The sequence below is a fragment of the Bombina bombina genome, chromosome 4, assembly GCF_027579735.1.
Source record: "Bombina bombina isolate aBomBom1 chromosome 4, aBomBom1.pri, whole genome shotgun sequence".
NCBI classification, from domain to species: Eukaryota; Metazoa; Chordata; class Amphibia; order Anura; family Bombinatoridae; genus Bombina; species Bombina bombina.
Genome location: NC_069502.1, coordinates 862,124,242 through 862,141,719, shown reverse-complemented (window position 1 = coordinate 862,141,719; position 17,478 = coordinate 862,124,242). Strand labels below are relative to the sequence as shown.

Here is a 17,478-nt window from a genome sequence, read left to right as displayed (position 1 = left end):
ACACATGCTTTATAAATATTGTCACATTTTCTCACTGTGTATATTTATTGCTCTACATGCAGCTGGTCACATATGTAGTATTGGATTGTGTACAAGTGAAACATGTTTACATAATCATCTCTTTACCATAATATAAATACAGGAAGAGCTCTGATTATTTCCCATCTCTCATTTTGTTGTTTTCCTTTCTTCTTACAGGTGTCACATTTATAGCATCTGACTCAGTCACTGATGTTAAACAAGATGAACAAATACAGGAAGCAGATGGCAGAGCAGTTCCTGAGTCAGGCCCTGGGCATCATTTGCCTACTGACCGGAGAGGTGAGAGCTGCTGGGTAATGTAATGTGACACTGGTCCTATTTACTGTGCTGCTTCTGATACACCAGACCCATCTCACCCAGACCATCTTATTAACCCTAACTTCATCTTACCCAGAACATTTCACTAACCTTAACTTCATCTCACTAACCCCGACTTCAACTCACTCAGGTCATCGCACTAACCCCCGACTTCAGATCACACAGGTCATCTCACTAACCCCGACTTCAGCTCACCCAGGTTATCGCACTAACCCCAACTTCAGCTCACCCAGGCCATCGCACTAACCCCACCTTTAGTTCACCCAGATCATCTCACTAACCCTAATTTCAACTCACCTAGGCATTCTCACTAACCACAACTTCAGCAAACCCAGCCATCACACTAACCCTAACTTCATCTCACCCAGGATCCTCTGTACACCCCTGCACTGTAAATTCTCTCCAGCATCCCCTGCACAGCTATCCACTGTAAAACCTTCCTTGCACCCAGGGTCGCCTGGAAAACATTGCACTACTAAACCTACCCCAGCACCAACGATCCACTGCTTAACCCTCCTTCAAACAACCTCCCCCAGCACCCAGTGTCCCATACACAACTGTTCACTTTAAAATGTTTCTCATCACCCAGGGACCCCTGAAACACCTAAAAACTTTAAAACACAGCCAAGCACACAGGATCCACTGCACCTCCCCCAATACCCAGGAACTTCTGCACAACCATCCGCTGTAAAGCATCCCCCAACACTCAGAGTCTCATGCACTACCCTTCACTGCACAACCTCCACCAGCACCCAGGAGCCCCTAGCCCCTTCACTAAAAATTAAACAAACCTAGCACCCAAGCCCCCTCCCGCTGCATGACCCTCCCAGGCCCTACTACATAGTCCTTGTGGCAAAAACTTCCTCCAGGACCCCCTGCATAACTCCTCAAAACACAAACAAATATAAAACACAAGTTCCCAAGGGCTAAATTGCAAGACCCCAGCATCTGAGGAACCTTCTATCATCCAAAGACTCAACTCTGTGGTCCCCAAAACAGACCCCCCCCCCCCACAGGTTATATTTTACATTAATTTATTTTACTGCAATATCTTCATTCTTGATTGAAGCTCATGTCCTCAGTTTCAGAAGCTTCAAACCACTGAAGTCCCACAAAGTAATTCAGTCAGCTACGTTACTTTGTGGCGATTAAGACTGTGAAGAAAACCCCATTAATTTAAAGAGATTTAGAAGCAAATGCAAACTGGAGATATGTTAGTCCAGTGAAATAGTCTAATGATTTTCTCTTACATATTTAATAGGAATATGTCATTGTGAAGAAGAGGCCCTCCCACAGCAGCATTCACCAGCTGAGAGGAGAGGTAAGTACTGCTGGAGAATGTAACATTATATCGGTCATGTTACAGTGACTCCCTTTACTAACCTATCTGGCCCTGTGTGTATTTCCTACCTTCTGTCTGTGTCTCTGCATGTTCTCTGTAACATTATCCCTCAATAGCAGCAATTCACCAGATGAGAGGAGAGGTGAGCACTGCTGGGAAATGTGACATTATACCAGAGTCATGTGACAGTGATGCCCTTTACTGACGGATCTGACCCTGTGTGTATTTCCTACCTTCTGTCTGTGTCTCTGCATGTTCTCTGTAACATTATCCCTCAATAGCAGAAATTCGCCAGAGGAGAGGAGAGGTGAGCACTGCTGGGGAATGTGACATTATACCAGAGTCATGTGACCGTGATGCCCTTTACTGACAGATCTGACCCTGTGTGTATTTCCTACCCTTTGTCTGTGTCTCTCTCTGCATGTTCTCAGTAACATTATCCTGGCTCTGTCAGTAATTGTGTGTGGCAAAACCAGTCCCTGAATAAAGCAGTTTTTATTGGAACCTGTGTGACTACTTTTTGCATTTACTGCAGGGATCTTTTAGTCTACACATAGAGCTTGAGGACACATGTGCTGACCAGTCCCTGTCTCAGTGCTCTGCCCTGATATTCAAAGGTTCTCCAGCTTGGAGAGAAATTGCAGTTCACTCTTCAGTGGCCTAACTCACTGAATAATCAAAAGAAAAAAGACAGAACTCTCCAGCACTGTGAGATCTCTTTAATTTCTATATATGGAGGAGAGACAAGCCCAGTGCAATACAGCACTGCGTGGTATGAGAGTTTTGTTACACTTTGTGCTTTGTATTTTAGATTTCTTTACACTTTCAGTATTATTGCATTTAAAGGAATGTGAAACCTATTTTTTTTCTTTCATGATTCAGATGGAACATGCAATTTTAAGCAACTTTATAATTTACTCCTAAATGTAGACGCTAACTAGCAAGCACTACCTAGGGTGCTAAACCAAAATGTTCTGGCTCCTAAGCTTTCAGTCTTGCTTTTTATATAAAGATACCAAGAGAACAAAGAAAAATACAGCATACAGCTGGCTAGACAAATCAGTGAGACCGGTTTGTTTAAAATGCTTACAAAATTTCACAAGACTTGTGAGAGAGCTTCAGACACACCCTGGGAACTCACTCCCCTGTTCAGTCCAGAGGCCATCTCCCTCACACTTTCTGAAAGTGTCGGTTTTAGTTTCCAATGCAGCAAATTCAAGGTGCAATGTAATTTGTATATATAAACAGGAATATACAAAGTATGATCCTAATTTGTTAAAATAACACAGAAACTTTGAAAATATAATCAGAATTTGTAAAATCATTGCTAGAGCTAAATATAAATGTATTAAAATATAAATGAGTGCAAAGCTTAAAGGGATATATATGCAACTCACATTTTTTTTTCTTTCATGATTCAGATAGTAAGCAAATATCTAATTTACTCCTATTATCAATTTTTCTTTGTTCTCTTAGTATCTTTTAGTTTTAAAAGCAGGAATGTAAGCTTAGGAGCCGGCCCATTTTTGGTTCAGCACCCTAGGTAGCGCTTGCTAGTTGGCTACATTTAGGAATAAATTAGAAAGTTGCTTAAAATTACATACTCTATATGAATCGTGAAAGAAAAAATGGGTTTTATATCCCTTTAAGCTTTGCAGTTTCTCATTTATATTTTAATACAGATTTTAGATTTAGCTCTAGCGGTGATTTTACAAATTCTGATTATGTTTTGAAAGTTTCTACGTTACTTTAACAAATTATGATCATACTTTATATATTTCTTTTTATATATACAAATTACATTGCACCTTGAATTTGCTGCATTGCAAACTAAAACTGACACTTTCAGAAAGTGGGAGGGAGAGAGCAGTTCCCAGGGTCTGAAGCTCTCCTACAAGTCTTGTGAAATTTTATGGTCTCACTGGCCTCTAGTTATCAAAGTCTGGCGGACCTGATCCGACAGTGCGGATCAGGTCCGCCAGACTTTGCTGAATACGGCGAGCAATACGCTCGCCGTATTCAGCATTGCACCAGCAGCTCACAAGAGCTGCTGGTGCAACGCCGCCCCCTGCTGACTCGCGGCCAATCGGCCGCCAGCAGGGGGGTGTCAATCAACCCGATCGTACTAGATCGGGTTGATTTGCGGCGATGTCTGTCCGTCTGCTCAGAGCGAACAGGTTATGGAGCAGCAGTCTTTGTGACCGCTGCTTCATAACTGCTGTTTCTGGCGAGCCTGCAGGCTCGCCAGAAACATGGGGCATCAAGCTCCATACGGAGCTTGATACATATGCCCCACTGTCTAGCCAGCTGTATGCAGGTGATGTTTGCTCACAATTCACAATACACTTATTTTATCTAACAGAAAAGTAATATATAATAAAAGTTAAATTGTAATGAAAACATTTCAGTTTAATTTGGAATGGATGCAAACAGAGCCTTTATATCAACCCCAGGGGTTCTCCAGTTACCTTCTCTCTCCCATGTGAAATTTTGTATTCCAGAGAATTTCCTTACTTTCTATCGAAGGCATCTCTCATCTTTCTGGGATTTCCATGTTCCACCCCTTTTCTTAGAAAATTCAGTGAGTTCTGGCTCTGAAGATAAAAAAAGAAAAATATACAATACGGATATCAACTCCCCTGTGATTTCAGAACCGCTACCTTCCCACAGTCTCTCCCAAGGCTGTTCAATAGATTTGTATGTACAGAGGGAGGCGCTGGTTCACCAATGTTCCCAGAGAGTTCGCTGTATGGACCACACAGTTTCTTCAAACTTTTGTCAGGGCACAATAACATTTCCTTGAAACCATTTATTCCAAATTACTCTGAGTATCTACACTTTTTATTATGGTGTATGGATGCAACACACCAATGTGATATTTCTAATCAGTAACAGGAGCTATAATACCCTGCCACTGTAAAGTCTGCTCTATAATCAGAATTAGTAAAATCAAAATCCTAAATACAAGGCTGTACACAAAATAAAATACAAAATAGAAATTGCAAAGTTTAAACGTAATGATATGTAATCAGAAGTGCAAAGTGATATAAACTAGAAAGCACAAAGTGTGAATGCAGCAGAACTGTCATGTCATGGACTGCTATATTGTACTGGGCTTGTCTCTCCTTCAAATATAGAAATGCAGGGAACGCCCCTTGGATATTTCACTAGGGATCTCACAGTGCTGGAGGATAATTTTAGAATATCTCACCTGAGCAGAGAGGTTTCAAATATCAGAGCCTGAATGAGTTGTGTGTGTTTCAGGTGCCTATAAAGTGTGATGATGTTGCGATGTATTTCTCTATGGAGGAGTGGGAGTATATAGAGGGACACAAGGAGCTTTACAGGGACGTCATGATGGAGACTCACCAAGCACTAAGAACTATGGAGATCCCAGGAAGTGAGAGCTCAGGTAACGCTGTGTAGTAATAAATATCTCATTCAGGAAATGCACAAACACTACAGAAGTGACTAACAGAGCAAATCTACAGTAAAACTGTCACATGTGATCTAATGAGCTGTCTGATTATAAACTAGTTTTATACCCCCAAAAAAATAATAAATACACATTTAAAGGGTCAATAGGGATTAATGTGAAACCAATTATATATCAATTTATATAGGTAAATATTTTAAATGCAAAAAAGGAACAGATGCTTTTTTTATTCTTAATTGAATACATTTTAAGAGGCTTTTTTTAGTTGCAACAAAATTTGTTTTATATCCATTTTACAAATAAACTGATTTTATTCTCTGTTAGAATTAACAGGTCACAGTGCTGAAAATCTAGACACAGGAGCACAAGGAGAACGTGTACAGAATATTCAGCCAGTGGAGACCCCATCAGACGTCTCTGCAGGTGACAGATCTATGGCACAAGCTGCTGTTAATGTTAATTTACAATGTGAAAACTCAGATTATTAAGAAAAATTATTTAACTCTTACTAATAGTTAGGTAAATTATGGACCTGAAGAAATGCAGAACACATGCCCTCTATTCTCTCACACCCTCTGCTTTATGTGAATAGTACATACACATGTTCTCTTTCATCTTAAAGGGACATGAAACCCAAAAAAATGTCTTTCATGATTCAGATAGAGAATACAATTTTAAACAACTTTCCAATTTACTTCTATTATTTAATTTGCTTTCTTCTCTTGTTATCCTTTGCTGAAAGGTTTATCTAGGCAAGTTAAGGAGCAGCAATGAACCTAGGTTCTAGCTGTTGATTGGTGGCTGCATATATCTGCCAATTGTCATTGGCTCACCCATATGTTCAGGTAGAAACAATTGTGTATTCCTGCTCCTTTAACAAATGATACCAAGAGAATGAAACAAATTACATAATAGAAGTAAATTAGAAAGTTGTTTAAAATTATATTCTCTGAAAAAAACAGGATAAAGAGAAGAAGCATTACCTGGCACACTTGAGAGGTATTGTTCTGTGCAATATATATGTGGTGGAGTGTAGGTGATGATAACACTTAACGTTTAATAGCTATAAGTTAAAAAATTTGGACCATGCCACACCATATTTAAAAGATAATTAAAAATAGAAAGAACACTGCCCCCTCTAGTGAGGCATGCAGGATAAACCTGCATAGATACAATATATTCCTAATTATAATTGCAGAACCATGTAATCCGGTACAGACAAACACCGGTAAACCTTAGGGAAATAATGCCATTAACTTGTAGGGAGAGCCCACTGGTTCCACCCTATCGTCCCCAAATTAGGTCCTGAGTGTGTATAAACAGGAAAGGTTCTACAAAAAATGGCAATTAAGGCCAACAAATTAACTAGCATGGAGGAGAGAGGAATGGCAGTGCGAACGCGTGACGCCTTTGACAAAGGCTCCAGGGACGTTCAGTCATTGGAGGCAGGTGAGGCAGGGCCTCACCTACCATATGGGGGAGAAAAATGAATTAATGCTTTTAAATTAAAAAAAAATAAAAAAATCTTATTTTTTTTCTTCTTCCTATATTAAGCAATGGAGAGAGGCTGTGAGAAGACTAGCTTCTCTCCATAACACAACTAGCCTATGTAAATTGTGCAGCAGCGCCACCCACTGGGTGGTTGAGGGAGGCATAGCATGGCCATTCAAGCCCAATTTGAGGCCGCTCACATAGCAGCCTCTTAGAGGGGGTAACAATTTAGCATGACATAATCATAAGACATACTGGAATGGAGCCGGGCTGAGAGGAAGAGGCGGAGCAGGGCAGAGACGAGAGCAGGAAAAGAAGCCCACGCAAAGCAAATCTGCACTGGCTCCACTGCAGCCTGTAAGATGTGTAGGTGGTTATTTGGGCCGCTATGAAAAAACTGCAGCACTAGGAAGAATATGCCTCTCCGCCGGATCAAGAAGAATATGTCTCTACACCGGATCCAGAAAAAATATGCTTCTACACCGGATCAAGAAGCTGGGGCTTGTATTGCGGATGTTGCAGAGGTAAACTGAGGTGAGGGATAATTATCTCTACATCACTAAAGTTTGTATAGGTTGCCTAGCAAGCTCCCATACCCTCAAACTGTAATTTTCAGGCTACATACACTGGTGGAACCTTCAAATTATGGTTCAAGAGAGTTGCTAGGCAACGTATACAAACAAAGCAAACGGGCATCGTGCAGTGTCTTGCTTAACCCCTTAAGGACACGGCCATTTTTCAATTTCTTTCCCTGAAGGACCAGGGCTATTTTTAAATTTCTGCGGTGTTTGTGTTTAGCTGTAATTTTCCTCTTACTCATTTACTGTACCCATACATATTATATACCGTTTTTCTCGCCATTAAATGGACTTTCTAAAGATACCATTATTTTCATCATATCTTATCATTTACTTTAAAAAAAATTATAAAATATTAGGAAAAAATGGAAAAAAACACACTTTTTCTAACTTTGACCCCCACAATCTGTTACACATCTACAACCACCAAAAAACACCCATGCTAAATAGTTTCTAAATTTTGTCCTGAGTTTAGAAATACCCAATGTTTACATGTTCTTTGTTTTTTTTTGCAAGTTATAGGGCCATAAATACAAGTAGCACTTTGCTATTTCCAAACCATTTTTTTTCAAAATTAGCGCTAGTTACATTGGGACACTGATATCTGTCAGGAATCCCTGATTAACCCTTGACATGTATATATTTTTTTTTAGAAGACATCCCAAAGTATTGATCTAGGTCCATTTTGGTATATTTCATGCCACCATTTCACCACCAAATGCAATCAAATAAAAAAAATTGTTCACTTTTTCCCAAATATTTTCACAAACTTTAGGTTTCTCACTGAAATTATTTACAAACAACTTGTGCAATTATGGCATAAATGGTTGTAAATGCTTCTCTGGGATCCCCTTTGTTCAAAAATAGCAGAAATATAGGACTTTGGCGTTGCTTTTTGGTAATTAGAAGGCCGCTAAATGCCACTGCGCATCACACGTGTATTATGCCCAGCAGTGAAGGGGTTAATTAGGGAGCATGTAGGGTTAATTTTAGCTTTAGTGTAGTGTAGTAGACAACCCCAAGTATTGATCTAGGCCCATCTTGGTATATTTCATGCTACCATTTCACCGCTAAATGCGATCAAATTAAAAAAAACGTAAAATTTTTCACAATTTTAGGTTTCTCACTGAAATTATTTACAAACAACTTTTGCAAGTATGGCATAAATGATTGTAAATGCTTCTCTGGGATCCCCTTTGTTCAAAAATAGCAGACATATATGGCTTTGGCGTTGCTTTTTGGTAATTATAAGGCCGCTAAATGCCGCTGCGCACCACACGTGTATTATGCCCAGCAGTGCAGGGGTTAATTAGGTCATTTGTAGGGAGCTTGCAGGGTTCATTTTAGCTTTAGCGTAGAGATCAGCCTCCCACCTGACACATCACACCCCAGGATCCCTCCCAAATAGCTCTCTTCCCTCCCCCATCCCACAATTGTCCCCGCCATCTTAAGTACTGGCAGAAAGTCTGCCAGTACTAAAATAAAAGGTATATTTAAAATTTAAAAAAAAATTGTAAAGCATATTTACATATGCAGCTGTGTAGGATCCCCCCTTAGCCCCCAACCTCCCTGATCCCCCCCCCAACAGCTCTCTAACCCTCCACCTCTACCTTACTGGGAGCCATCTTGGGTACTGGCAGCTGTCTGCCAGTACCCTGTTTGCAAATACAAATGTTTTTTTTTTAAAAAAATCAATTTTTTCTGTAGTGTAGCTTCCCCCCCCACAGACAAATCCCCCACCCACTCCCAGATCCCTTAGATTTATTTTTGTTGGGGATTGTATCCCCCCTTACTGCCAGTTTTATATAATTAATTTGCTGTAGTGTAGCGGTTCCCACCCGCTCCCTCCCCGTGCACGCGCCCACCCACCGGCCCCCGTGCATGCGCGCGCTCCCGTGCGCGCGCCCAACAACCCCGCCCCCGATCCCGCCCCCCTCTCTCTTCAATTTGTCACCGATGGCCGCCCACCCGCCTCCCACGGTCAGCTCCCACCCACCAACGATTGCGGCCATCGATGCCGGTGCAGAGAGGGCCACAGAGTGGCTCTCTCTGCATCGGATGGGGGAAAAAGGTTATTGCAGGATGCCTCGATATCGAGGCATCACTGCAATAACCGTAAAGCGGCTGGAAGCGATCAGGATCGCTTCCAGCCGCTTTAATCCCCAAAGTCGTACAGGGTACGTCGCTGGTCTTTAAAGACCAGGTTGTGTGCGACGTACCCTGTACGACTCGTGTCGTTAAGGGGTTAAAGGGGTAGAGGTGCACCGGCTACTCCTGCATATTTTCCTTCTCTTTTTATGTCCTAGATTTATGTTGCTCTGTGTGCACTTTGACACTGGTCTGCTGCCGTAATAACAGACAGGCAGTGTGTACAATCACACACAGCATGCAGTGAGGGAGGCTGGCAGAGTTGAAAAGGAGAAGACAAATAGTAGCAGCAACCTGTTGATTGGCTGTGTGCTGCTCTGATTTACTGCACAAAGCATGTGCTGGTTAGGTGAAGGGGGAGTGTTTTGTAACCGTTATGATGCAGACCAGAGTAACAGAAAGGGGCACTGAAGCCTGCAGAGATACAAATACTGCACTTTTTCCTGTCCAGTCAGCAACCATGACATCCCCAGTAAAATCATCTACTGTGTGACAAAAAGCACCAGTGCATAACCAGCACTCTGCTTCTTCTTAAGTTACTGCTTGGTCCTTTACCTGGTGGTCCCTCCCACTTTCCCCCACACACACTTTCAATTTTTCCTGTGAGTGACAGAAACCAGCAGTGCTTTAACTTTTCAATACTCTGCTTCTTTGATATTTATTGCCTACCTTATGATGCTGGCTTATCCTTAACCCTGCATTATTCTCCACTATAGCTACCCCTCATAGTTTGTTTTCCTTTGGCTGTAATTGACAGCACTGAGAGAGGGATATCGAGGATGTGAGAGGGCAGGAAATGGTGCAGAGAGAATGGGTCAAAGCACAGCAGGAGGCACAAATCTAATGCTAAGGTATGGGGATTACAGAGGGATTTCCTGATGCTGTGAACCTGTGACTACTATAGTACCTTGTTCTGTAAGCTAGACTTCTACATTGAATGTGCAAACATTGGCTACTTTTAAACATGTCTTTTTCAAGAGATGGAAACATGCACTAAACAAGAATAACTGATGCAGCATGAGTTACATTTTGTTGCTTTTTGTTGCAAGTTCCATCTCTTAAGTGACATATTTCTGTACAGTCCAATTTTTTTTTGTAAAATGTAATATAAGTTTAGTTGGGCTGCACTGTGATTAACCATTATTGTGCTTTCATATTAAAAATGTTTTTGACTAGTACTTGCTGAATGAGTGATGAGGTCACAATGGAAGTTGCTGCTTTTGATGCACACTAAAAGCAGTTCAATTTGTTTCTCTTAGTTAATGGGACTCTACTACTGTGACACAGGATCACCAGTGCAGATACATTAATCGGGTTTAAGATCTGTGGCTTACAGTTGTCAGCAAACAGACATTAAGGACATAAGTGTTGTTTGTAGTCTAATGTGGCTCAAAACTGGCACAAAGGGCTAGAGGGCATACGGCTGTGTGAGTGATGATATGTCTTATGGTTCTCACTTAAGGGGGAGCAGGTGTTTTATATATATATATATATATATATATATATATATCCTCCTTCTACAGACTTAACTGACTATGGTAACGGTCTTCAATTTTTCCTGGGCTGCTTTTTCCCCCCAATCCAACCCTGAGGGTAAGAGCATGTTACTGCTATTATAATATTATTACTGCTATTATATTATTATCATATTAGGTGAAATTAATTTTATATTGTGCAAATCCTTAGAAGCACCTAATTTAAGAGGGGCATCTTAATGGCTACGCAGGTGCTAAGACTTTTTTCACTCCCTATGTTTTTTTTTTAAATGATTTTTATTGTTTTTTTCTTCACAACATGGATTCTAATATAAGAATTAGATAATAATTACCTCAAATGAAATCAAAACATGTGATAAAATTAGAATAAAGCTAAATAAAGAATTCCAGACATATTAGGTCATTCATGCAATAGCCGAGTACTACTACAGGAGGCTTACAGTATTGGTAGCAAGTGACACAATCATATGAAAAAGTACAACAATACATAACAAAAAGAGAGAAAAAAAAAAAACACGACAAAAGGGCAGCCAGCATAATATCACAGGGCTCAGGATACCTAAAGAGAGGTCGAAAGTGGGATCTATTAACCCAACCACGAGTTGGGAAGATGAACAGCATATATATTCAGTTGGACATAAGCTGACTTTATCAATGGTTTAACAAATTGAATTTGTGCTGTCTCTGGGAGAGTATAAATAAGCCCTGTCCATTTTTCCCCTCCCTTCCTTTTTCTTTTCTTTCCTTTCTTTTTTTTGTTGGTCATCTATCTCCACTTGAGGTATTTTTTAAATATTTTATTTTTTCCAGCACAGTTTACAGCAATAAGTGTTGTAAAATACAAACAACTCTTGCAACATATAACAATAAACATCATCACTACAACCGCACTGGGTTTTATGTTGTTTTTTTTTTCCCTCCTTTTGGACCTCCTTAGGTCCCCTTAGCTCCTCCTACTCTCTTTACTCTTACTCTCCTCCCGCTACTACTCTAGGTCTGCAAATTTTTGGTATCATTCTGTTAACTTTGGTATACTCCTTGACCGATTGTCTCTCTCTCCTCCTCTTGTATTGATATCTCAATGTTCCAATTTGAGTTCTCCAACATGTTCTCATAGTTTTGTGAGATTATATTGTATCCTTGACACAGTGAAAACAGTGTGTTCCAGTTAGTAGTGATTTCTTGTATTTGTAACTAATAAATTCTAACAACACTCTCTCCTCCCTCCAGACCTCTCTCTCTCTAAAATATCTGTACTTCCCAGTCCCATCTCGAAGCGTCACCTACAGGGCCTTTCACTTCCCAATCGTCTCATCCTGCTCAAGGTTAAGTAGTTTGTTTAGTCTCTTAGGAGAAAATATTCCATTTTCCATGTAATTGAACGTTCAGAACGTATTCAGTCTTTAAATGGGTAGATGATCTGTTTTTGGTGTGTGAGGTCTAGACTGCTGATGAGGGGTTCCCACTTAGTCAGAAAATGTTTTGTCCTCCGTGTTATGTCCCCCTGCGTGTCAATTTGCTCATATACCATCTGTTTTTTTAATGTTTCTTTGAGTTGTGACAGACTCGGTGATGTGGCCATCATCCATTGTTTTAGAATGAGTTTCCTAGCTTGTAATATTATGTTGTGGATGAACTCTGTGTGATTTCTTATCTCTGACTGTGAGTATAGAAATATTACCATTTCTACCGTTAGCTTGAATTTTCCCCCAGTACTGTTCTCCACCCATCTCCGTGTCATGCCCCAGAACTTTGTTAACCCCGGACATTCCCACATCATGTGTATAATATTTGGATTAGAGTGTGAACATTTTGGACAAAAGCCGGAAGTCTCAGGGTTCCATTTATGGAACATTTTAGGTGTTATATATGTATTATGTACTAATTTAGTATGTGACTCTCGTATTTCATTTGAAAGGGAAGCCCTTCTCACCTTCGCAAAGCTCTGCTCAATGCATTGTCCTATTAAAGTCAGTCCAGTCAATGTGTTCCAAGTGTTTTGAAGGTGAGGTTTGGTGGCATTGTTAGGTGCAGTTTGGAGGGCGCTATAAGTATGAGAGATCGAGGTCATCCCCCCTCTTGTCAGAGTTAGTAGTTTATAGATATCACAATTGGTACTCGGCATGGTTCCGGTTTTTAGAAGGCTCTGAACATAGTGCCTCATCTGTAGATATGCAAAGTGGTGAGTGTTGGGTATGTTGAAATCATTTTGCAGGTCTTTAAAAGACCTGATTGTATTCCCATTCTCTGACAGCACTTGTCTGAGTGTTGTCACCCCCCCCACCCCTCCCATTGTTTTAAAAGTTTTTGTAGTAAATCCTGCCGGAAAGTCTGGGTTGCCCGGCAGAGGTAGGTAGATAGTGTGTCTATTCGACACACCCAGAGCTTTGCAGATCCTCCACCATGCCCTTATGGGGTGGTAGAGAAGGGCTGCACCCCCAGCAATGGTTTCTACTTGTGTGCGCGTCATGTGTGAGAGCATCTTCAATGACCATGGTTTGATGATCTCTGTTTCGAGTGCTCTGTTGGTAATTGATCTCTGTCTAACAACCAATCCATTACATATTTATCTAGTGCTGCCCAATTATAGTGTTCAATGTTTGGGAGTCCAAAACCTCCCATCATAGGCTGGCATGTCATTTTTGGATAGCTTATTCTGTGTTTTTTCCCCCTCCACAAGAAGTGTAGGATATCTCTAATTAATGTTTTAAGATCTTCCTTGTGTATGAGTTCTGGGAGCATTTGCATTGTGTATAACAGCTTGGGGAATAATATTTTAATTAGCCCTACCCTGCCTGACAAGGTTAGCGGTAAGTTGGACCAGTTCAGCAACATTCGTCTTAAGTCTTTTATGAGTGGTTTAATGTTGACCCTATACCATTGGTTGGGGTTCTTAGTCAGGGTAACGCCTAGGTACTTGAAAGTGTTTGTGATTATTTTGAAATTATCCTGGAGGGGCATAGAGGGGTTATTATTCTGTAACCATAGCAACTCTGATTTATCCTTATTTACCTGATGTCCCGAAATTTCTCTAAACTCAGCAATAATCTGCATTATATTAGGGATGTTTCGTCTAGGTTCTCGTGTATACAAGACCATGTCATCAGCAAAAAGAGACAAATGGATAACCTCTTTGCCTATGTTTAGGCCTTCTGTGTCTTTTCTAATTCTAATCGCTAGGGGCTCTAACGCGAGGTCAAAAAGGAGTGGGGAGAGAGGGTACCCCTGTCTCGTACCTCTCAGAAGTGAGAACGGTTTGGATGGCGTTCCGTTTATCAGGATCGCTGCCTGGGGTTCATTGTTAATAGTGTTTATGGCTTTCATGAAGGATCCCTGTATACCGAATTTCCCCAAGGTAGTGAATAAGTGGTCCCACAATATCTTATCGAATGCTTTCTCAGCATCTACTAGAATTAGACAGGCTTTCTCAGCACTCTTGTTCTGATCATGATTACCCCTTCCCCAGAAATGTGTAAGCACTAGCTTTGATTTTCTCATGTTTTTGACTGCAGATCGACCTTTTATAAACCCGGTTTGGTCGTCATGTATTAAAAGGGGAAGTATCCCTGCTAGTCTGTTGGCTAATATTTATGTGAATAATTTGTAGTCCGAATTTAGTAGGGAGATCGGTCAATAAGATGACGTTAGTAGTGGGTCTCTGTCCGGTTTGGGGATAACTGTCACATTTGCTTTCGTAAACCTGTTAGACAATTTTGCCCTTCCTTCTAAGATTGTGTTTTATAGTAATGTGAGGGTATCCGAGGCCTCCTCTTTAACCATTTTATAAAATTCCCCTGGTAGTCCGTCGGGTCCCGGGGTTTTCTCTAGGGACAATGTATCAATTGCCTGGGTGACCTCTATGGGTTGTATTGGGGCATTTAATTTTTGTATTTGTTCTTCATCTAGCTGTGGAAGGTGTAGGTCTTTCCAAAAAATTTTCTTTTTTCCTTGCATTTATTTCTTGGGAGCTGTAGAGACTAGAGTAGTATTCAGTAAATGCTTTATGTATTTCTGAGTCTTGTGTGAGAATTCTATCCTTCTCTCTGATAGCTACAATAGTGTTTGGTTTTCTATCTAGTTTAGTGATTTTTGCTAGTAATTTTCCTGTGCGATTTCCATAGCAGTAAAACTTGGCCTGTAGCCTATTTTGGGCATTGACTGAGGTCTGTATAAGGTATTATCTCTAAGGTTTTTAGCCTCCCTAAATTTTACTCTACTCTGTTCTGTAGGATTTCGTAAGTATTGGTTCCTAGCATTTAGGAGCTGTCTTAAGAGTAACTCTCTCCTCATTTTACGGGTTTTCGTTAACTTAGCCGTGTATGCTGTCACTACCCCTCTCATCACCGCCTTCGCTGACTCCCAGAATAGTGAGACATCATTTAAATATGGATATTTAGTTCCTTGTACACCAGCCATTCCCCGACCAAATGTTTGCGTAGATTTACATCATGATAGAGATGGGTGGGGAATCTCCATCTATGAGCCTGTCTGTGGGGTGTACTAGTGTCCATTTTTAAAGAAACTGGGGCATGGTCAGAAATGGTAATGGGGCCTTTTCGTACCTCTGTAACTCGGGGACAAAAAGATTTGGCGATCAAAAAATAGTCTATACGGGATAGTGTTGTTTTAGATGGGTGTAGACAGGTATAGTCTCTTGCTTCCGGGTTTCTGTCCCTCCAGACATTCGAAAGAGACAGAGTATTTCTGAAATTCTTCAGGATTAATGTTTCTCTCTTTGAGCCTGGCCATATTTGGTGTCGTTGTGTAGTGAGGTTTGGATTTCGGAATCTATCCGCTGGTGTGTGTGGTGCGATGTTGTAGTCACCACCTACTATGATGGGAAACTCTGAGAACTGTATAAGCTGACTCTGTAATTGAATCAGGAATTCTTTCTTCTCAGTGTGGGGGTCATATAACCCACAAAGCACTAAGTCTGTGATACAGTATAGTTTAGACCCTTACGAAAGAGGATTGCTACTCCCCTCACCCTTTTCTCCTCGTATGGGGTGTATAACACCTCTCCCACCCAACTCTGTTTAAGTTTCTGATGTTCTGTCCTCGAGAGATGAGTCTCTTCTAGTATCGCTATGTCTGTTTTCTTAATGTTTAGTTGTCTTAGGATCACCTTTCTTTTAATTGGGGACGTGATCCCTCCTACATTCCTTTCCATGTAGTCAGCTTCATTCTGTAATAGTATGGTCAGCTATATTATGTACTAGACCCTGCCCAGGGCTATAGAGACGTGTATTATGTTGTGAGTGGTCTACTAGGTTTATCAGTGTGATCAGTACTTTCGTTATGAGTTCACAGAGATCCCCTCCCCTTCCCTCTGGGGCGACGCCTCAAGGCTGAGTGCACTAGATCTATTCCTAATGCAGTTAAATAACACAGATATTGAACAGTACAGTAAGTAAACAACGTTCCCTTCCCTCAAACCCCCAACTGTTTAATAACAAATTAGACTTCTAAAGAAAAGCCCCCCCCCCCCCCCCGCATTGTAAAGGATATAGTTCTGCATGACTAAGTCAATAAGTTGCTCTTATGTCGTCTTTCTGTGGCCTCAAATTAAACTTCAGGCTTATGGCACTGTATCCTCTTCATCTGTGGCTTGTCGGCGTTCGCTTTCTTTCTGTAGGTGTAGCTTGAGTTGCTTTGGTGATTCAAAGAACAATGGTCCCCCCACTGTTTGAAGCCTTAATCTTGCTGGGTATAGCAGGACTGCCATTCTACCCTGTTCCATGAGCTGTTTGCAATAGGGTGAGAATTCCCTTCTTCTTGCTGCTACTGCCGCAGAGTAATCCTGGAACAGGTATATTTTCTTGCCTTCATATTCTAGGGAGGAGATCTTCCTGTATGCCTGGAGGATGGTGATTTTGTCCTTGAAGTTAAGGTACTTCACCATGATCTGTCGTGGTTGGTGATTGTTTCCTCCTTGCCTTTTTGGATCTCCAACTCTATGTGCTCTCTCCACTGTACATGGCAAGCACATTCGGGGGATATTGAGCAGATTTGGTAAGGTGTTTTCTGCAAATTGCACCAGCTGTTAGCCTAGAAGCGCTTCTGGTACTCCCACTATGCGTATGTTATTTCTTCTCAACCTGTTCTCCAAGTCATCAATCTTGGCCCACAGCCATTCAGTCTGCTGTTGTAGCGTGTGTACATTAGTTTCAGTCTCTCTATGTCGGGTTTCTCCCTCCGCCACCTTCTGTTCCACCTGTGCCATTGGAAGATTTTACTTCTGCTGTAAGCGAGTCCATTCCTGTTTGAAGCTGATCTATCTTTGGTAGAAACAAAGCTGAGATCTAAGAGACTATTGGATTCGTGTCTATAAGATTAATGGCTGATGTATCTTCAACAAGTACTCGGGCCTGTTGAATCTCCATTTGGTTCTTTTTCTTATCTGCATTCTTTAATCTGTTCGCCATAGTGGCTGTTTTTTTGTATGAGTCGTAGTATTTTTGCATACAGGTCAGAAAGTCTCACAGCTGTAGCCTCCAACTATACACAGTTATTGTGTTTATTCAGTTACAGATTCAAATGGTTTATTGAAATGTCTGTTAGGCCACAGACTGATAAGTTTGGCTACTTAGGGGATTATGCTAAGCGGTGGGGGGTATGGACCCATGT

The 17,478-nt window shown here is 41.0% G+C and overlaps 1 protein-coding gene across 1 annotated transcript in view; it reads left to right on the top strand.

Moving 5' to 3' along the window:
* Nucleotides 1-220: 220 nt before the first annotated feature.
* LOC128658002 (uncharacterized) overlaps nt 221-17,478 on the top strand; it is a 149,397-nt gene continuing 132,139 nt past the window's right edge. The window contains exons 1-4 of the mRNA XM_053712442.1: nt 221-321; nt 1,622-1,681; nt 4,967-5,114; nt 5,463-5,561. Of these exons, the coding sequence (XP_053568417.1) occupies nt 232-321; nt 1,622-1,681; nt 4,967-5,114; nt 5,463-5,561 (397 nt within the window). The 5' untranslated portion in view covers nt 221-231. The remainder of the gene's footprint in view (nt 322-1,621; nt 1,682-4,966; nt 5,115-5,462; nt 5,562-17,478) is intronic.